Below are 23,540 nucleotides of genomic sequence, written 5' to 3'. Positions count from 1 at the left end.
AATCACATAATGTACTGTCTGAAAAATGTAAACCAAAGTCTTGTACAACATATCTGATGTCAAATGAACCATGGAGACTTGTAAAATTACAAAAATAAAAGATAATGTACAGTTTTTCCATCACCTTTCAAATGACTATTTATTTCACAGAGTTTTCTTTTTATCAAGGTAAAAACCACATTACACAAATTTATGCAGATTTTTCAGACATCCATTAGAGCATTTTAAAATTTATAGAATAAAACTTGATATGTATAAAGTAGCTATTAAAATTTTAAAAGCCAAATTCAAAATACATTTTAGCAAGAGAGATGTAACAAGGTTCTTTCCACAAATTTTGATGTCCTTTATGACTTCTGATTTTATGGTTAACTTTTAATCCTACATTCCTCAAAAGTGAAATTGCAATACCTCAAAGGAATGCTTGTAGCCACATGCAAACTGGTACGTCAGCTGGGCAATTCATAATGGAAAATAGTCCAGTAAGCAACAGAAAATTTAAAATTTTTTCATGCTTAGCAAACATATGATTTGGCAGATATTGTTTTTTGTTTTTGTAAATTAGTAAAATATATATAAATATAGTTAAGACTTATGAGAAATAATGTATTTCCAACATAGGAAAAGGAAATCTTTTGGAACAGCTTACCATAGCATTGTTAATTATTGTGTCAGAAGCAATTAACAAAACACACAAAAGAAAAGGTTCTTTGAAAACAAATTCTTTCGAAGAACTTTTATACTTTTTCGTTTTAATGAATAATGTATTTAATCAGTGGCGTGCAGTCCATGAAAGCTGTGGAAGTGCTGCTTCCCTTGTATTTTCTAAAATATAAGTACATATTGTACAATTATTTTCATATTTTAACATACTTTGAATTTATTAAGCAAACAGAATATGGCTACTTATACAGAATGCTATTTTTGTTAATTAATAATTAATAATAATATAAATAAACTACAAGTAAATAGCATGTGTCCGGTGTGAACCTCACAGGTTGCCAGATAAGTTTTATAAAAAGTACAGCAGAATTACTCAAAATGTAGACCAAATTATTTTTAAAGTGGCCAAAAAGTAGTAAGTTGCCCAAATGTAAAAGCTTAAAGCCCTACAAATATCTCAATCTGCTACTCGTAGCCTAATCTTACAATCCCAAAACCCAGCCATATATTATGAAATAAGAGAAAAAGGGGTAGTCCATATTTAAGGTGACACCCAGAAATGTGTTACTGTAAAAGCAGTCATGTTGACCAGATAGAGTTGTTCTTGATCTACTGTTCTTTTATAGCATGAAGCCACTTCGATCTAAATGACCGAGTTAATATATGCATATCACAGTTCAGACAGAATTTTCACTTTGAATTAACCGAATTCTCTATATCCCTGGCCGCAACAAAAGTACAGTTATGAACTAACAGGATTTCAAATTATCCAAATTTGAATTAACAAGGATTTCCCGTAATAAAAAATTTAATAAAATTTTAAAAATATGACTTACAATTTCATCTGTTTTATCTCTTAAAAAATTAGAAGTTTCTTGATAAAGCTGACGGACATTTGCTACCAGTTCTGTTAGATGCTGACGAACATGAGGCTGTAATAAAACAACAAAAAAAACAAAATTATAGTGAATAAAAGAATTTATATAATACTCAAAGATATAAATTAAAAAACTATATTTACACATGCATAGGTTGCACTTTTTCCTGAAAATATTACTCAAATATAAGCTGCATCCCAATGCAGCTTATATTTGAGTAATATTTGAAATATTATTTATATTTGCGCTTAATTATTTGCGAATTTTATTTATATACAGCTTATATTTATATTTGAAATATAAGCTGCATCCCAATGCAGCTTCAAAAAACTAAACTGTTTAAAAATTAAAACACATTTTTCTGTTATTGGTAATAATTGATATGTACAGTACCATATATGCATATATAGGTGTAAGAAGTGCTTCTACTCCTATGATGATGAAAAATTATTGCATTTGATGCAACAAACAAAATACTTTTAATCATAACATTTCATGCAATATATATCACCATCTCTGTGATCAATCTGCTACAAGCATGGCATTTCTTGGCAAAATCTGGTGTAGCTATAGCTTCTGTAGGTGCACCTCTTTCTGCAACATCACACATCTAACAATTATCGCTACAAGAGCATTTCTTGTGCCAAAGAAATGCCATGCTTGTAGCAGACCAATCAAAGTAATGGTGATATATATTGCATGAAATGTTATGACCAAAAGTTTTTAGTTTGTTGCATCAAATGCAATAAAATAGAAAAAGCAGATTCCGTACTGTATGAAAACAAACTTTGGCACAAGAAATGCTCTTGTAGCGATAATTGTCTGATGTGTGATGCTGCAGAAAGAGGTGCCCCTACAGAAGCTATAGCTACAGCAGATTTTGCCAAGATATCCCATGCTTCTAGCAGACCGATCACAGAGATAATGATATATATTGCATGAAAAATTATTGATTGTTAATAAAAGTCCTCATTTTTGCTGCTTTTGTCATTATTGTCAAGGTCCAAAAGAGATTCATGTCACATGGAATTGTCTTCACTTTCATCCAGTGCATTAAATACTGATGTTATTTTAATACTTTGGGGCACCATTTCTACGAGTATTGATACATCCACTTGCACATTTGATACAATGATGCTTTAAGAAAGCATCTGCTAGGTGTCATTTTTGAAGAATGTGTGATACATCTGCTCTAGGTATGCTTGAAAAGAGCGTTTTCCATAGCAATCACATCTCCAGATATTACCACCATGTCACATTTTTCCACTTGCAATTTCCTTTTGAAACTTGACTCAGAAACTGTCCTGATTGACAGTTTTGACAGGAATTTGAACAATATAGAATGCTGACTCAAGAGCACGCCAAACACCAAACTCACATGAATATGCTGATAGTTATTTTATTATTCAGCTGTTTTCTTTCACACATACCAAAATTCACTCCAATAATTTCTTCTTCATAAGTATTTTTCATTTAAAACTCACATATAATGGTAGCTTGATTCCATCAGCAGTGATGACTAGAGAGATGATACATTGCTGCTTTTTTGCTTTTGTTATTCACACTTGCATTGTATTTTTGTCTGCCTTGTTTACTGTTGTTTCTCCTGATACACTGAAAAACAGAGGAATTTCATCAGCATTACTGTTGGCTCCCAGGCTGTACTCATGCTATTTTCTCAGTGTAATTGTGGCCTTTCAGCCATTGTCTTTTCTTCAACTTTCCTCTAAAACAACAGACTCAGAAGTAGCACAGGTTTCCATTGGATTAGGATTGGTTGAAATTGGAGTTGGGAGAATGAATGGAGAATACAGAGAAAGAAGACAAGTAGGAAAGAATGGTAAGAGTGTGCATAAGGTGTATTAAGTATGGACAATGTTCTAGTTGGGACAAAAGTGATATAGAACTTGCACTGTATAGTGCTGTTTTAAAGTCTGTTAGTTCAAAGTCTATGTATGCATCAAAGATTGAAAATGATGAACTTTTATTTTTCATCCCAGTGAAGCTGTAAAAGAATAATTTGTAAACTTGACTGTACAAAGGAATATCCTCTGTGACTCATAGCTGAATTCTTATATCAATAATTGTCAGAACACATTGCAACCACCTTGTTCTTATTTTCCTGTTTACAACTCTTCTTAGTACTAACTTAGGTGAATATATGCCATTATTGGTTAGGTTATTCTACATATAAAATATCTTTTTATTGGGAAAAGGACTGTTTGTAACATGAATGTCAAAATCCCTTGTAATTAAATTGTTTTTATTAATTCATTTTACCTTGCTGTTTATTTTTATCATAACATCAAGCAAGGTTCACATGATAGTGTGTTTCTGGAAGTTGTTATGCTGTTAATATTCTTCACTATATGACAATATCATATTGAGCCATAAATTGCTTCACTGAATCAATCTCCTGCAAGGTTATGTACTAGAACTGAAGCATTGCAATTGACATTCTGTCAGTTGAAATGCTTCTGTTCATAAAATTAACAGTTTGTGTTCATAAAATGTCCGTAAAATGAGAGAATTTCTGTTTGCCTTCATTTTATGGACAAACTTGATGAGATCAGTTTCCATGAGGATACTTGGCTTTCATTCCCCAAAATGCTTGTCAATTTTTTGCCAAAGTCTTCTCAAGGGTGATCTTTTCTTGAATCTACCAACAAACAATTTTCTTATTGACATCATCTCTTCTCCCTACTGCTTTCTTGACATTTACTTCTGCATATATGGCAAATTTCAAGTTATAAAACTTGCTCAGATTTAAGACACGTGACACACAACAATACGAAGAAATAAACAATCAATGGCATTTCCATACCCCATGGATATGTCCTCTAAAGGTAGCAGAATGGGTCCGGGAAACAAGATAATTCTCTCTTTTGAGTTCATACAATATTTTTCAATACTTCCCATAGTAAACAAAAGGTTGAATAATTTATTACACCAAACTTCTTTTTGAAAATTAAAATGCAGCTTATACATATATGAATACAGAAATAAATGTCTTGGCAAAGTTAAATTATTATTTACTACCAACTTTTTACAATTTTTAATCATTGCTTGATCACATTTTATCTTATAAATTTTTCATTGACTTTTACATCCAGATATGTCTGCTTGATTTTCTGTTGGATTTATCTATAATATTTATTGTTTGCACATTTTTAAATTTTTTTTTTTTAATTGAAGTGTTCCATGAATAGAATATGTTATAGACCATTTCTTTTTCATTTAAATTATATAGCAAATAATAATAATAAAATAACAACAATTAAGTAAAGATTAGCTCAATTATTAAAGTATTGTATTGGTTAATGTTTATATTTAACTTAAAAATCATTAATAAATTTTTATTTTATATCAGTATTATGAAACTTAATTATAGCTAGAAATATAAATATGCATTTACAGTTTTGAAATATTTACTGAAATACTCTTATCTGATATATTTTAGTTATATCAATAATATAAAATAATTATTTCACAGTTCTTTCTGAGTTTGAAATATAACTAACATAATTATATAATTCTATTAAATTTAGTATAATTAATTCTGATGGTTTAGCTGATTTTACAGTTATTTTTTTGTGGATAATTTCATTTCAAATTAAAATGATTTATTTTATATTTCAAAACTGTTTTTATATACTGTTTATTTTTGAAAAAGAAAAAAAGATATATACCCCTTCAGTTAAATGACCACCAGGAAATAGAGCATCAATGAAACATGAAGCACGAGATGCTAACATAAATAATTCTTGCTCGATTAAAGGATAAGAAATTGAGGCAGCCTTTACCCTGTAAAAGAAAATGAATCAGCTTAAAACTTTTAGAAAAATTTTTAAGAACAAAGCATCAATTTAAAAATTAATATTGTTTTACAATGATTTAAACAGTTTTGTTTGTAACAAAATTATTATTTATCAATTTAATCTTCACACCAAATTATTAAAATTTCAATTAATAATTTATGAAATCAAAAAGAATGTTTTCAATTTACATTGGTTTACATTGTATCTATATGTTCAAAATAGGTACTTAACCTACAAATTAAGTAACCTACTTCTGTAAGTTACTTAATTTTAATTTGTATTCTTCCTGGATGATTCTAGACATCCTTCCAGGAAGAATATATAGAACATATTTATTTATAAATAATTTTAAAATGTTTTTTATTTTTATATATTGCATATTTTCAGAAAATATCTCTATTTATAAGATGTTTGTTTTTATTTCAAAATTAACCCATGAGTTATCTGCCAATTTTAACTTGCAATTACAAACTCATCAAAAAGTTTTTCTTTTGTATAGTCACCAAGAATAGGCAGAAAACATTAAAAATTCTTTACATGCTACACCTATTCATCTGTCATTGTAATTTTCCCCCAAACCACTGAAGACTCACACAAATATGCCTTGCCTTTAGTTTCCTCCTGTTTACATCAATCCATGTTTTAATTGATAATTAAGCACTCCTGCCTGAACTTGCATCTTAAAAGTTCATAAATTTTTGATAATTCTCCTCACAATTGTCAGAGAACTGCTTAGAAGCAGCTGTCAATTTTGTCCTATTAATTGGTTCTCTGTGATGAATAGAGAGTTAATCAATGATTATTCATTAGCTCTTTATAATGAATAGAACAAGAAATTGCCTCTAACTCATGTCAATAGATGTCACTGACATTAAAATCTTTTCTATTTAATTTTTTTTGAGTTTATTTCACTACTTATTACTATTATTGTTATCTTTAGTTTGAACTTTTTCAATCATTTTTGATGAGTAGTCAGTCAGTCTTGTTGACAATTAAGACACGACAAGTTAATTGCTATGTTAATAGAATATAAAATCTTGCTCTAGTTTTTATAAAGTAAATTTGATAATGAATATAATTATATTCATTTAAAATGATAGTCCTAACTTGACCACAGAATGTTTTGTCTCATTTATACTTGTTGATAATATCCAATGACATAGTTCATCAGATATTAGCAACATTAAAATTATTTTCTATTTAATTTTTTCTGAGTAAAATAAAACAGAAATAAAGCAATATAATAAAAAATATTGTCATTTGTAAGCCATCAAAATTGAGCAATCAATTCAGACTAACACTGAACTGCAAAAAGACCAAAACTATGGTCATTTCCAATGAGAAAGAAACTCTAAAAGTAAATATTAAAATTGAAAACAGTAAACTGGAGCAGGTCAAAAATTATGTCTATCTGGGACATGATTACAGATGATGGAAGGAATGATAAGAAAATTGGAAGAAGGATTGGAATTTCAAGGACTGCATTTACAAACATGAAACAAGTGTTGACATCAAGAGCGATTAGTATACAAACAAAAGTTAGGTTGGCAAAATGTTATGTTTGGTCAACCCTGCTTTACAGAACAGAGAGTTGGACAATAATTTTTTTTCATTATTTGCATTCAAAAGCATTTGAAATGTGGATGATTCGAAGAATGCTGAGAGTTCCTTGGAGGGCAAGAAGAACAAATGAAGATATCCTGGCAACTGCAAATCAGAAAAGAACCTTACTAGAAGTAGTAAGGAAAAGAAAAATGAGTTATCTGGGGCATGTATTGTGACACCAAAGTCTACAAAAACTATTACTGGAGGGAATGACTGAAGGGCAAAGAGGCAGGAGTAGGCCAAGAATTAACTGGTTCAACAATATCAGGAATTGGACATACTTATTGTATGAAGAATGCTCGTGATAGATCATGGTGGCGTGAAATGGTCATCAACCTCCTGACAGGAGAAGACACCCAAAGAAGAAGTCATTTATATTTTCAACACTTATGAAGTTTGGGGGCTTTGGTCTCAGTATTCTGTTTTTCCTTTTTACTTACTTTAACTGTAATAAACATTTATAATTAACTAAAACTAATGGAAGTGAAACAAAAAACAATGTCTTCATGTTTAAGATTGGACTTTCTAAACTGTGCACTGGTAAGTGTTATACTTGCAATGGCTACTCCATCCACTTCAGTGGTGTGGGGTATTCAATAGTATGGTTTATTCAAAGGTATTATTCCTGTTCTAGCAATTTTCTGTAGCATATATGCTGCTACAGGTTATCTTCACAAAAATTACAATATTTGTTACAAAGGTTTTGTAAATTTAATTTATGTATACAAATAAATATAGTCTCTAATGTTTACAAGTGAGGATTATCACTTTCTATCTGGACCCACAAGATATTTATTGATCTTTCACTAAATCGTGTCACTTATTTAACTGTCTTAAGATCGTTGACATGACAAAAACTTAATTTGCCAAATGAGTCAGACAAAAACAGTTCCACTTGTCTCATTTGACAAATATAAAATCTTACATTGATGTTCCAAACTAGCCAAAATAATTTTCTGTATTATGATATAATTTTAATACAATTACTAATTATGATAGGCTTACACTTGTTCAAAATAAATTCTACTACAATTTCTGTTTGTGAATCTCACAATAAACAGAAATAAAGAAAAAACTTCTCTGAACTTTATAAACAAACATTTCAAGAAAAGTTGAACAATTTATTTATTTGAGAAACACGATTATGAATAATAGGGTAGATGTACCAGTTTTGGCCAGTGTACCAGTTCTGGCCAGAAAACAAATTTAACTTAAAAATATAATCACCACATATTCAGATCTGTCCAATGAAACAAACTTTTATTGTTAACTGTGTGAACAGTTAACAATAAAAGTTTGTTTCATTTGTGATTATATTTTTAAGTTAAATTTGTTTTCTGGCCAGAACTGGTACTACACTGGCCAAAACTGGTACATCTACCCTACAGATGTAAACATTTAAAACTAATTTTTCTTTAAACTCTAGATCAGTGGTGTGCAACCTATTTTCATTTCTGACCCCCATTCTGTGTAAAATTTTGTCACGACCCTGGATAGACAGTAGATGTTTTTTAATCATCAATGTAGTTAAAGTAAAATTCTTTCTGGGATTTGCACTTATGTTTCTGCTTTATTAGAGGTCTGAATAAAGCACATAATTTTATGAAACAATGGTTTTTATTTATGCATATTGGTATAAATATTTATTTAATGAAAAATACTTTTAAAAAACTTTACATCATAAGAATTCAATGTGAGGTATGCTATTCTATTTTTATAAATACCTTTGTGAGAAAAGTTCCAGAATAAAGCTCGTAAAAAATAGAAAATTGCAATTACCAAGAAATGATCCTAGCTCTTGTCAAAGTAGTCCCCTCGGCTATCTATACACAACTGCCAATGTTTCTGGAGGTCTTGGAAGCAAGCAGAGAAAGCTTCAAGTGTGATGCTTGTTAGCTCATTTGACACAGCCCATTAGATGGCTGTCTGCGATATCTTGATGAAACGTCCCTTTTAGTTGCTTTTTCACTTGCGGAAACAAGAAAAAAGTCACACTTTTCTGGCAAAGGGTTGCAACTGAAAGAGACGTTCAACCCCAAAAAATTTTCTTGCAACCCCTCTGAGGTCATGACCCACAGGTTGTGCACCACTACTCTAGATATTAGTTTTTGATAAAGATTCAAATTTAAATTTTGGATGATTAACAATACTAAGATGAAAAATAAATGCCTTTAATTTATGTAAAAAGTTAAGTGATATTCATATTTAAAAAAAAGGAATAATGTTATTCAATTATGTGGATAAAAAATTATGATACTATGATATAGTTTGAGAACAAAAAATTCAAAACTACTAAAATAATATTTAACATGGAACCATCTGACTCAAAAAGAAAGAAGCAAATCTGAGGAATATATGCAGAAAGATAATCACAACACAAATTATTTGATCTATTACTACCATTGAATAAAACATAATGGAAAAGTCTACGGACTTCTAATTTTCAATAAAGATGAATATAGTATACAGATGAATGAACAGATGGAATTTTATATGGTTTTTCTTTTTATTTACTTAACAACTGATATGGTGTACTAAGAAAATATAATTAAATTTGTATTTAGTTTCAATTATAGACAAATAAAAATTGAACTAATATACTAAAATACTGATAATTATCATTAATATGCTACATGATTTCTCATTCTCAATATATAACCAGTCAAAACACCTTAATTTTCTAGGAATTATCACATCCACAGATGCCTAAATCACTAGCCAATCAACAACTTTATTGGGTAAAATACAGTTGTTGATTGGCTAGTGATTACGATGTGGCCGTCAGCCATATTGTTTTCTTGTATATTTTTGTTTAATTCATAAGTTGTAAATACATATATATATATATTTTCTATCTTCCTTCTTCCTTCATTCTATTCTCTTATTTCCGTTCCTTTCTCCTTTGTCTAAACAACCTGACCGTTATTGCTGGAGGGCAGGATTACCCCTCTTAAGTAAGAACAAAAGAAGGCGAGGACGCCCTGAAGGCTAAGTGGTGAACAAGGGACACTTTTCTACTGGACCTCGAGAAGGACGGAAGTGTGAGCCAGCGATCGACCAGGAACGGGAAAAGTCGAAAGAAGGCTACAGGACCGTCGAGGCCAAGGGAAAATAGACACAAAACCGAGGGAATCGAAAGACGTCGAGGGCAGACAGCCGAACAAGGAAAAAGAGAGAAAAACGACTGCCATTGCGAAAATACACTCCAGCGAAAACACCGATCATCGTAGACCCGGGTACCTTCCATCTAATTCTATCTACTTTCGTTCTTTCCTAAATCTATCTGTTTCCCCTTTCCTTTTTAGTTTTAAGGTAGATATAAGTTTAGTTTTAAGTCGGGTGTAAAAAGTTTGTGTTACGAGCGCGGGTGTGATTCTTTGTACGTGGCGACCCCTTCCTCAGTGAAGTTATTCCAGTTGGGATCATTTGTAAATTAGAAAAGGAAAGAACCGTGTTCCGGAAGGGAAATAAAAAGACTTTTAATTGTGTATCAGTCTCTGTGTTCATACTTGTAACGTGCATTCACGGGTTTACAAGCCCTTCTCAACGAACAACCACAACGACATCTGTGGATGTGATAATTCCTAGAAAATTAAGGTGTTTTGACTGGTTAATAAAGATCTATGTTTCCAATTTGAAATTGGTAAACTTACAGTTATAATGGTATTTCAGGACTGGCTTAACTTAATTGTACTATTGTACCATTTAATTGTATATATTGTACTAAAGAATACAATTAAATGACCACAGAGGAGTACAGTTAAAAAATAACTTGTCAGATATTTTCAAAGACCCAATGTTTGAATGCATTATTGACTAATTAAACCCTTCCAAAGTTTTATTTGCTTTAAAAGCTTCTTTTGTTTAGATAGATATATGTAGTTTGAGTGAGATAAATCCAAATGTCTCAAAATCAATGTGATGTGTAGTCCAGTTTTTGACTGTTTAAAACATTATCTCTGACGTATTCATCTAACAAGTCTGGAAATTCCAAATCTTTATATTTGTTTTTCTTGATATTTTAATTTGTTTCAGTATCCTACAGTGGCGTGCCGTGACATTTGATGATAGGGAAGCTGTGTTTCTGTAAGAAGCCGACTTACAGGGGCAATCAATTAATTGCGCGTCAGGGCCCGTTCGTATTCGTTTGTTCGATAAGCCAGTAAAAACCGTATACTTCTTTAAATGTATTTTTAATAGATTATCTGACGTACTTAATAAATAACAGAGGTAATTATATCGAAATTTCTTATTAGATTCAATAAATTCCCTACGCCCTCTAAATGCCAATTCTCTTTTCGAGAAAAAACATATAACATCTATTAATTTAGATATACCTATTAATCGTAATTATCTCGTTATAATTTTCAATATTTATTTTGTATTGTCTACCATTGTTAAATTCTATTCTATTTTGATTTCCAAATTGCTTCAATTTTACGAAAGAATCGTCATTCGTCATAAATTTTATCGTCAAAATGTCGAAATTTTTTGTCGACGTATTTATATTTAATTTAGGCATTGGTCTTTCTCTTTTAATAATGTTTTCTTTTTCATTATACGGTCTCGAGCCAAAACTTTTTTAAAATAAATTTTTGAATCACTAGCCACGATATAAGGGCTAAAATTAAAATTATAAAAAAACTTGAAACAATTGGATATACAACAAAATTGTGATGTATGAATATACTTTTAAAGAAACTTATAATTAAATATAACTTTGTGAAGAAACGTACATAAAAATAACAAAATATTCTTTACTTTTTAAATCTTAAAACAGTCCACTTAGTGAAATAGCTCCCTACGAGTGGCTAATGAATGAAATCAGAGACGGTCCAGGTAGGTGTGTGCGTGCCAAATCCCGAGGGTGCCGATACCGGTCAATGTCAAATGCCTCTTTTATCGCATCACTAGTATATCTCAAAGGACGCCACAGGGCTGTTGTAAATTTTAAACGTTTCTCACCGTAGCTGTAAAAATCTAAATATGTTAAACTTAACAGATTGTCCGTCGTTCGTTTTCTAACTAATTCGTTTTAGGGCCAAGTGTCCATGAAAATTTCCAAAATTTACAACTTTTCGGTCACTCTCATTGAACTGGAAAAATTTCTGTCTTTATTACATCTAATATTATGAAGAGATCAGTCCCCACTGTACTCGGCAAGAGATTGGTTCGGTTAAGCTTCTGTTTAAGTAAAATTTCGGCTCTTTCATCGGGGTTTTACTTATGTTTCTAATTCCCTAATCGCTTAATTATTTAACTACTTCTTAAATAGAAATAAGTCGAAACCGGTTACTTTGTACTTGAATACCTCTAGTCTTGGGAAAGAAGTGGAAAGAAATTTTTATGACAACTGATACATAAATCGTAAATTTAAAGAAAATAAATTCTAGAGCTTTTTTGTACCATTGTACAGTACGTCTCATTCATTAAATTTGGTTGTAAATGATGCTGCCAAAGTAACAGTTAATTTTTTAACACTGTACTAGAATTGTACACGTTTTTTCTGCATCCCCTTACAGATGGGACATACTAAATCGTAATATCACCGGTTTAGCATTGAAATCCGTAAGTAATATAAGATGGGAAAGCGGAATAAACGCAGAATAAATATATCAAATATTTTAATGGATTTTTTTAAACTCCTGTCAACTATACAGAACTATCATAAAAACATGCCAGTAAACTCCTATCGGTTGGGTTAAGTTATAAATCTAGTCTAGGGTGGGCAACCTTTTTTATAACGTGGGCCAGAATAAATTTTACGTTATTTCCGCGGGCCGTAGTAGTTAATTGACGCCTTCTTGTGACTCGTAATTTTTTTAGTCTGCAAATATGAAATAAATAAATTAAAAGTTAATTACTACATTTATTTCTCTTATCGTTTGCGAAAATTACAAAGAATTGGAAAAATAACTAATTAATAGTTATTTTTCCAATTTAATAATCTATTAAAGATCTCGCGAGCCGGATAGAAACTTTTCGCAAGCCGTAGCTGGCCCGCGGCCGGGGGTTGCCCGCCGTTGATCTAGTCTACTCATGATTCACATAATCGGGCGAGGGCGGCCGAATATCTAGCAGGCAGGCAGCTAACAGCCCACAACTGATCTGGGATATAAAATTAGAAGCTTTATGTGTGAAGCATCCACCAGCTAAACCGGGTGAGGTTGGTGCTCTGTAAACCGCATGTGCCAATGCCTATATAATCTGGCTGATTGGAAACACCTGGTTTCGACATTCCTTCCGCCACTAAATTATTCGAATATACAATAGCAACCTTATCGTTTTTTTCACATGTAGTATAGAAATTTGTAAAAGATACATAATGCAGTTATAATAAAATATTAATTTTAATTAATGGAAAGCACGTTAAAATATGAAAATTTATATTTTATAAAATACAAGGGAAGGTCATTGGAAGGTGGAATCGGCGCTTCCATCGCTTCCAATGACGGCACGCCACTGGTATCCTATGAATTAAAAAAATTTTCAGGCCTTGTTCACTTGTGTGTCATTCAATTACAAATAACCAGAAACACAGAACAGAAGTTCAAGTAAGTATTTCATACAAAGCACGTGCATGTTTTTGTTTATCCAAGAATACAGTCGACAGAATATGGTAAAATGTCACAATCCAATTACTAGTATGTAGTACTAATTGTATATATTAATACATACTTATTGTAGTTAATATTATTAAATTTATCAAGCACTGTGTTTTGAATATGAGATGAAATCACTTACGTTCGAACTAAAGAGGAAGCCGTTTCTACAAATCCAGTAACCAATGAAATTTCCTCTTCTGAAATAGGCATCATTTGCAATGTTCTGCTAGGAACTATTGTACGTTTTTCTTGCCAAGTCTTAATGGTAGATTCTAAATGCTAAAAGACAATTAACTTTTGTATTTTAAAGCTGAATCTTAATAAATGTATTAAATATAAATTGGATATTTATTATTACTATATTTATGTTTAAAATTTTTTAAATGAATAATCACAGATTTTAGTATTCTTATAAAACTAACTTTTATAGGAATGTATGGTACATACTGTACAGAGATAATTTTTTTTGAAGTGGCAACATTGCTAGAACTTTCTGACTATGAATTCCTCTACTAAACCTGCACTAGTGTTGGATTTCTTAAAGTATCACACATTCAATGGTGAAGTGTCATTGTTCTATCCTCAATGGTTCAAAAGTTTCAGTGTCCAGAAGTAACAGATGTATTAACTATCTTCTCCCTAAGAGCACTCAGCAAGAGCAACAAACTTCAGGTTACATGACGACAAAATGCTCATCAACACCACAAAAGACTACAAAAGGCATATGGTGATTGTGCATTGCCTTATTGTACAATCACAAGATGGATAGAGGTTTTCTAATGTGGAAGAGGCATAACCATGCTTTAGCAAGTGGTGGACGTCCCGCAAACAAAACAGGCACAAAACATGTTAAAGCCATTAAGAAGTTATTGGAGAAAGATCATGATGGACATGCAAAGAGCTGAGTTGTAAAATAAATGTAGCACCTTCAAATGTGTTCAATATCTTAAAGAAACAATGACTATCATTGTTAACCTATGTCTCAATATGTAGTAAATGAAAGCATATTGCCACCTCAAAAAACTGACCCTCATAAAACATGGAAATGAAGACTTCATATGAACAACTTCTCATCATTATGGAAAAAACTGTTCTATTATTTAAACAATTTAATTTTCTGTAATAATGAAATGCATTTAAAACTATAAATTACTAATTATAGTTATATTATTTTTGCTCTTAAATTCTATTATTTTAAAATTAACTAATTTACACTTACCACACAAATTTCAGCACATTGAGTATTCAATCATAAATGTTTTTGGCTTCATTTAGAGGCCCACTTCAGGTGAAATAACAAGAATTATAATTCTACTGAGCTTCTATATGTTCTAAGTTATTCAAATATCCTGTTCTAGGCATTCTAAAAATATATTTTTTTAATTTAAAAAAAAAAATTTCAGTCATTCAGTTAATAATGATTCAAATGAATTTCCAAGGTGTTGGGAAATTTGGATGAGAATTAACATGAGGATCTGGAAACTAAAATATTTGCTGAAGATCCTCAATTACTAGCAGATATAAATGCTAGAGTAGTTAATCTGAAACAAGTCTGCAGCAAACTACACCTAAATCATATAAAGAAACTAAGACAGATTATATACAAACAAAGGGGTACTATCACCCAAACTTGGACAACCCTATAATTTGTTGAGACCAGATTGCAGCACCTGATTTCCTTACTAAAGTATTTGAACACAGTCTGATGTTTGTACCTAGAGATATCTATACCTCCAGAGTTTGTCATCCTTAACATTGAAAAGCTCCTTGAACTGGGAAAAGGTGCATACAATGATATGCAATTACACTTCCTAAGATGGCAGGTGGTATTTAAAATGCATTAGAACAGATATATTAGTGAGGACCAGCATATTTGAACTGATATCTCAAACACATAAATGGCTAGCAGATAATAGATTACCTTTATATCAATGCCAATAAAAGTACAGCTGGGGTTCTTTTAAAAAATTCTACATACACTGAATGAATGGAAGAATATATAAAAAGACACAAAATGTGTACAGGTGAAGGCAACCTATTTTGATAAGCTGCAGAGTAAAGTAAATAAGCTAATGCACTGTAATTTAGCTAAACAGTTGAACTCTCTCATGCTATTATAACATCTCCAGACACACCAAAGCTTTTTGGTTATGCAAAAATGCACTGGACAAAGCTAGATTTCTCACCATCATTATTGAAAAACTAATACATCAAATTCTGCATGACTACCTCAAAGGGTAACAATACATCATCTCCAACTCATTAGAGCTAATATTGAAAATACAGAACTTGCCAATGTTTGGTACTAAACACTTTACAGTATTTGATCTCTATTTACCCCTCTTTAAAGCTTGAACCCTGCTTTTGTGCACTAAGGGGTCCCTCAACAAGTTCCTTTGGTGTATAACAATATACATGAGGTATGTCAATGACATCTTTATTATATGGAAAACCAAGCCAGATATAGAATGTTTTCTGCAGGATACAAGTGTAGTCTAACTCTGACATTGGATCAATCCAGTAACACAAATGTCCATTTCTTAGATCTTGATTTAAAACTTACAGAGGACTCTTGTGACTATCCATTTTTCTATAAATCCACACATCAAGCTGCTCTTATTCCAGCTAACTCATGTGATCCATAGATATATAAAATTTCAGCCTTTAGTGCACTCATGCATACAGCATATACACACTGCTCTCAAGTGAAAGACAGACAAATGGAATTGGATCATATTAAGGGATTGCTATAAACCTTGAATACAAGACTAACTTGATTTCTAGACTATTCCTGCTTTAGAAGAAAAAATGCTGTAGTAGTCAGATCTTAAAGATGATTCTAGGCAAAAACCTATATTCTATTAGATTACAAACCTAAGCTCAACTTCTAAACAAAGACAGCTACAAACTTAAAATGCAAAGTTGCTTATACATGCCACCCAATAGTCTTTAAGCTATTAACTAATGAGAAAGACAAAGTAAACATAAAAACAGCACCTGGAGTATACAAAATACAGCTAGTGTATAATAGATTTAATGTATGATCGACATATGTGGACTCTTCCTGTAGGTCACTAGCATCTAGAATTAAAGAACACATCTATGATATAAAGAAAAACCACACAGGCACTCTGGCCCAATTTGCATCAGATCCTGAGACAATATCATGCTGGACTGAAGCTAGATTTTTATGAATGATGTTTTTGAAAGAATGAAACTTAAAACAACTGAAACCAACAAGATCTACAAATAGGACTGTATAGGAGGCTACATTAATAACAAAGACAGGTTAAATCTAGCATAAGCTTGGCAAGTTATGCTGAATTTGTGCAAGGAGGTGTGAATTAATTTTTTAATATCTACATCCACTTGTTATAATTTTAACATCCATATTTAAAATCCACATCTGAGAAATTTTTAAAAAAGTAAATTTTAAAACACCTTGGAAATTTATTTGAATCATTATTAACTGAATGACTGAAAATTTTTTTAAATGCCTAGAACAGGATATTTGAACAACTTATGAACATATGGAAGCTCAGTAGAACTTGTACGATATGCACACAGTGAGTGTAATCCAACAAGAGGATAAGCATATAACATACACCTATGTTCTTTTTTCTATGTTTATTTTCTTTACAGGATTCTTTTATAGATTCCAACACTCCTTGTTTCTGCTCTTTTACATACAATTTCTGCAGACACTTGAACAATCATTAAGTATAATCTCGCGATAAAAAAGCAACCGAAAATATTCACCACAGTACAAAAAAGAACTATGATTAAATACTTAAAACTACTTATACTAAAAAACAAAGGCAAGGAAGAAAGGATAGACAATAGGATAGATGGATGTATAGTGATAGTAAAGAATGGATACCCAAAGTTATCAACGATCTTGGGGTGATGATGGTGATTGCCGAATTATTAACTCTCTGAATTGTAGGGATTTATGATTGTAGAACTCTGTCAGGTTCTCTCAATAAGCTTCTGAAGGTCCTTATATCAAGATACTTTGGGCTCCTCTTGAATGCTAGCTTAAGCTTATCTTCTCCTTTGTTCCCCAGTCGATACCAGAACTACCTGGAGGACCTCATGACATGTCCTAGCTCTCCAACATTCAAGCCAAAAAGCGAAGACTTGTTCTACACTTAGCCCTCAGGGCTACCCCTTTCTTTTGTCTTTTAATTAGATGACCACCACCTGAACAGGGAAGGGTTAGGAAAGGTGATAGACAAAAGAACCGAGAACAAAGAGGAAGAAAATGAAATAAATACTAATAATAATATGTACAACAATATACAAAATAAGGTGTACGACCACAAACTATAATTCTTTTTATTTCACCTAAAGAAGGCCTCTAAACAAAGACAAAAACATTTGTGATTGAATAACCAATGTGCTGGAAGTTGTGTAATAAGCATAAATTAGTTAAGATTTTATATCTTAACTAATGTTCCAGTTTCTGGAATGTTTCAATGAAAAATTGTAGATTATAACTGGAATATATATTACTCTTTGTTGCTCAATGCTAACTTATCTACAGCAAATTGTAAATTCATTGTCTATGAACTAATTAGGTCAGATGGCCGAGCAGAAAAGGTGGCAGCCTACTGTTATGGGGGACCCAGAATCAAATCTGGATGGGTGAAAAAAACCTCAGAAATTTTTCAGAGAGTGGCTATCTGGATATGTTGGGCCTATCCCTCACCACTCAGCTGCATCATTGCAGGCCTGGCTGAATCCCTAATGGGCTTGCTAAAAAGAAGTCCATTAGGAACAGAAAGAGTTAAAAAGAAAAATCTATGAACAAAACTTGAATTAACTTTTAGTAAAAAATTTACAAAGTACAATGTATTCATTCGAGAACTCCATTTTCTTTTATTCATATCCAAGATATTATTTACTCAAATTTTCTTTTTCTTTGCTTACTTTTTTTTTATAACTTTTCAGTTTGATAACTTAAGTAATCATGATTAAAATTCATAATGACTTATCTTGTTTAATTATTTAAATCATCAAAAATGATTTTGTTAAATATATTATTATTATTTCATACTATTTAATTTAATAATTTAAAGTAATTCAATGAAAACTTAAAATTTTAGGATAACAAACATTATGATAAATTTAGTATGATTTGAAACCATCTTGAGTTATCAAAACTACTGTAAATAAACTTATAAAACCTCAAGATAAACCATTGAAGATTTTCATTTGAAACTCTATATTTTTAATATACTCATAATTACAATTTAAAAGTATAGAATTTTTGAAGATTATCAAATATTGCATAAATTTTTGAAATTATACTTTGGTTGTCATGTTAGGTTTATATATATACAGGATATATTTATACAGTGGAACCTCGGTTTACAACCTTAATCTGTTCCTGATATTTGAACTTATACCGAATAAGACGTATACCAAACCAGCCTTTCCCATAAGAAGTAATGTAAAAATGATTAATCCATTCTCATGTAAAAAAAAACCCTCTTGATATGATATATTAATGGGGTTGTAAAATAATTTAAACACTGTTTGAGCACATTAATAAAAAAATAAATTTTATTATAGATTTTCAAAGTTATTACAATATATTGTATTATATTATTGAAATCATTAAACCAAAAGCAAATCAAATCAAACTCTCCTTAATACTAATAATCTGTTTAGAAATTGATTAAACCCCTTTCACAACGTTAACAGATTTAATAATGTCTTTATTTTTCACGATTGTCGATATCATCGTTCTCGAAATACGGTATGCAACAGTTAAATCTCAAACACCCATGCCACCTTCATATTTCTCAACAATCTCTTTTTCAGTTCCATTGTGATTCTAGTCATTTTTTTAGTTTTCTGTTGCTTTTCATTTGCCTTTTTGCAATTCATGATTAATAAAAATAATAAAGTTTTACTTACAAATTAAAATCAGAATAAATTTAACAAAGTTATAGACTGTGGCACCGCAAATGTCTAGTCTGGTCTAGTACACCGATAGTGCTACTTGTTCATAGATGGCACGTATAATTGAATTAAATCGTATACCGAACAAAAGTCGTATACCGAGCAAAATTTGTTTCGTCCAAACAGGATGTATTCTAAAGCAGATGTATACCGAGGTTCCACTGTATATATATTATCAGAATAATCAAATAAATATTTCTACTTACCCTATTCCTGCAAAGCACTTGAGTTCTATTTTTATGGACAATGCATATATATCCTGTTGGTTGAACCCATGCTTCACCATCCACTTGTACAGGTACTCCTTCATCACCCAAAATTGTAATTTTAACCGAACGACACTAATTTAATTAAAGCTTTACATCAATCTTTGTGTTTAATATATTAAATATATAAATTATTTTTTAGAATAAAATATTCTGATATAGAAAGAATTATATTGACTTTAACAAATATATCTAGAACAAATTCAATATACTAAATTTTATTAAATGATTTTATACTTATTTTTGAAAGTTTAAATATAAATATTATATAATATATGTAATGATACTTTAATAAGTCATACCTGAGCAATACGATGATGTTGCAAATTAATTACACGAGAAGCTGCCATTTGAACAGTTCCAAATACAGCAACCACTTCTAATATTTTATCATCAAATGATGGAGCATAAAATATCTATGCACAAATTTAAACATATGTAATTACATTAACTCTTGTTATAATAAAAATTTTATTTACATATTAAAGATAATATTATGAAGAAACTATCTAAAATGAAAATCAAGTTCTAAAATTTCATTTTTAATTTCAGTGTGTATTATATTTCAGTTCCTGAAGAAATGAAAATAATTTTCTTAAAAATATTTAAATATATTTTCTATCATAACAATCAAATCATAAATTTGTTCTATGATTATTTTAATTAGGAAATTAATTAATAATTTTCTTTTAAATAAATTTAAAGAAAGATGACTGAATAATAAATAAAATAATTTTTTCAATATAGTTTACTCTCATAAAAATAAAAAAGCAATGAATCAATAGTCATAAAACTATTATAACCGAGTTTTAACTAGAAAAAACAAATTTCTGTAAACATAGTTTCCATTCTATTTTTAAATATTTCAACTAACTATTTGTCAATTAAAATTTATTTATTTATTTATCCTCATTTTTATTATTCATAGATTGTTATAATATGTTTTGATTGAATTATATCAATTTTTTTATTTTTTGATAAATCATTTACATTTCCTTCAAAATAAAATCAATAAATAATTATTATAAATTAATATTTATATTATAAAGTTTCATAATAATTACCATATATTTCCGCAGATAATACGACCTTCAGATAAGACAAGGTATAAATTTTTGTCAAAGTTTTATAGTTTTAGTATATATCTGTCCTATAAGACAATCCCCAAACTATCAATGGCCTATGAATTTAGTTTAGATCAGTGATCATCATCTGGATAATAATACTGTATAGCATATATGGAATTATGTCCTATTTGTAATTTTTCAAATGAACAAATTTTATTTTCTTCCTTGTGATTGTTGCAAACATTCGCACTGATTCGGGCATTCGGGTAATGACCTTGACTATTCACAAAAATGTCATATGGGCTATTCTAATTTGTGGACATGCCCTACTTTCTACTAGTAAATAATTACGGTTTGTCCGTTTTTTTATAATGGTTTTAATTTATATAAATTTCAATCTAATTTTTTTGTATCTGTCCTATAAGACGACCCCGGATTTTGGAGGCCTCTTTTTATGATTCAACTATCATCTTATCTGCAGAAATATACAGTATATTACAAATTTTAAACTTACATCATCTTCTTTAGTTCCACCCCAAAAATTTGATCCTCCTCCATAACTAATTAAAATTATTTATATTTTATTTATTTTTCATATTCTTTTGTAATTTAATTATATAATATATATTTCAATATTTCTTATAAAAACTTGTTAGTAATATGCTATATCTAAATTGAGTATTTATTATATCATAATTACAATGTTTTTATCTTAATTCCCATATTAGTCTTTTGATAATGTTCCAATTTAAAGAATCAGGATATTATTCTGATCATCATCAATTATCTACATATGATCTCATTTTAAGTAATTCTGCAATGATCTCCACTCTAAAAACTGGTTATACTCATGCAGACACAAATATCAATTTAAAATATCAAAAAGTTTACTAATACTAACATTTTCATCCATTTGAAATGGACAAAAATGTAGCAGTAACATAGCCCAATCCAATCTGGCAATTGTTTGCATCCTAAGTCTGATAGATATATTAAATCTATCAGACTTAGGATATTTATATTTAAAATTGGCATCCTCAGGTTAGTTACAAGGAATGCAAAATGCAGAACAGAACTAAATATCTGAAAAATAGAACAAATTCAAATCCGAAAAACTTCCAGACAATGGAAGCTTGCATGTGCACAGTAGTACAATTCCTAATCTGATCGTAAAACTAAGATTATAACATCTTTCAACAAGGGCAAGGTATAACTATTATAATAACAATACCTAGGTCAAAACTGAGTACAACAGAAGTTCAAACTATGCCCACCACACTGTTGAGAGGAAATCAGAATCTTTAAAATTAACCACCTTCTGTTCTTGATTTCCTTATATATTTCCAAACCCTCTAAATATTTTGCAGCTGAGGGATATGTCATCTGATGTAACAATCAGGCTACAGATCTGAGTTAAGTTACAGGGAATACAAAATGCATTCCTTTTTACTTATCTGAGGATGTCTGTTTTAAACAGATGAAAACATTAGTATTAGTAAACTTGTGTCTATGTGAGTTTTTTAAATCTGTAATGTATTATATATAATAATTTATACAAAAACAATTAATTTATTATTATTACTTCTATTAAAATCACAATCATTCCACAATCATCCATGTGTCATTTACTTTAGACCAACCAAATAAAGTTTGGCTGCATGAAAGCATCAAAAAAGTAATTTAGAAGATATAGTGTGTCTATGTGCAGTAAACTAGAACTTATTATACAAAGTTTCACAACACCTTTCTTTTTTTCTAGCACTTTCTTTAATTTAACTAACGTTTTTGGCCATTTTAAATGGCCTTCTCCAAGTTAAACAAAATAGAACATCAGTTATAAAATAAATCAGAACATAAATTTAAAACATTGAGATCTGGTGACATCATGGTTTTGAATAGAATAAATAAATACAGAAATAAACAGAAATAAAATTATATGTTAAAACATATAATTTTATTTCTGTACTTATTTATTCATTTATTGTATTTATTCTATTACATATTGCATTTATTCTATTCTATTATATTTCTGTTTATTTCTGTATTTATTCTATACAGAAATAAACAGAAATAAAATTATATGTTTTAACATATAATTTTATTTCTGTACTTATTTATTCATTTATTGTATTTATTCTATTCAAAACCATGACGTCACCAGATCTCAATGTTTTAAATTTATGTTCTGATTTATTTTATAACTGATGTTCTATTTTGTTTAACTTGGAGAAGGCCATTTAAAATGGCCAAAAACGTTAGTTAAATTAAAGAAAGTGCTAGAAAAAAGAAAGAAAGGTGTTGTGAAACTTTGATGTGGAGAGTTTCAGGTAACGTCAAAATTTAGAAAGTTTGGCAAATAAATTGATAAATACTAAAAACTAAAAGAACTTTATTAGTGGAAGTATATGTTAAAGAATATGAGTAAAGAAATAAAATCTGAAGTAGAAGTAATAAATTAACTATGGCTTTATTGTGATGAAAATATTTTATTTTATTTTATTAATTTAACTACTTTAAATGCATAATTATAGAACTGAAGAAATCATTTTCAGAATTCTAGGTAAAATCTAATGAAAATTTTTGCTAAAACACTTTTTTTTTAAATCTTTCATAATATTTTCAAAATAAAACAGATAATTCAAAATTCATATATAAGTAAATTACTTGT

At 30.0% G+C, this 23,540-nt stretch overlaps 1 protein-coding gene across 2 annotated transcripts in view; it reads right to left on the bottom strand.

The window, feature by feature from the left end:
• The window catches only part of LOC136989035 (diacylglycerol kinase delta), a 134,785-nt gene that overhangs the window by 9,557 nt on the left and 101,688 nt on the right, over positions 1-23,540 (bottom strand). For both annotated transcript variants that reach the window (XM_067287083.1, XM_067287082.1), the window contains 6 exons: positions 21,387-21,432; positions 20,108-20,221; positions 19,746-19,880; positions 13,709-13,848; positions 5,231-5,345; positions 1,500-1,595 (listed from right to left, as the gene is read on the bottom strand). In XM_067287083.1, coding sequence (XP_067143184.1) covers positions 1,500-1,595; positions 5,231-5,345; positions 13,709-13,848; positions 19,746-19,880; positions 20,108-20,221; positions 21,387-21,432 — 646 coding nt within the window. The remainder of the gene's footprint in view (positions 1-1,499; positions 1,596-5,230; positions 5,346-13,708; positions 13,849-19,745; positions 19,881-20,107; positions 20,222-21,386; positions 21,433-23,540) is intronic.

This window comes from Centruroides vittatus, unplaced genomic scaffold (genome assembly GCF_030686945.1).
Source record: "Centruroides vittatus isolate TY-2023 unplaced genomic scaffold, ASM3068694v2 scaffold_435, whole genome shotgun sequence".
In the NCBI taxonomy this organism is placed as follows: Eukaryota; Metazoa; Arthropoda; class Arachnida; order Scorpiones; family Buthidae; genus Centruroides; species Centruroides vittatus.
Note: the sequence above shows the minus strand (reverse complement) of the source record. Positions and strands in the feature narration are given on the sequence as shown.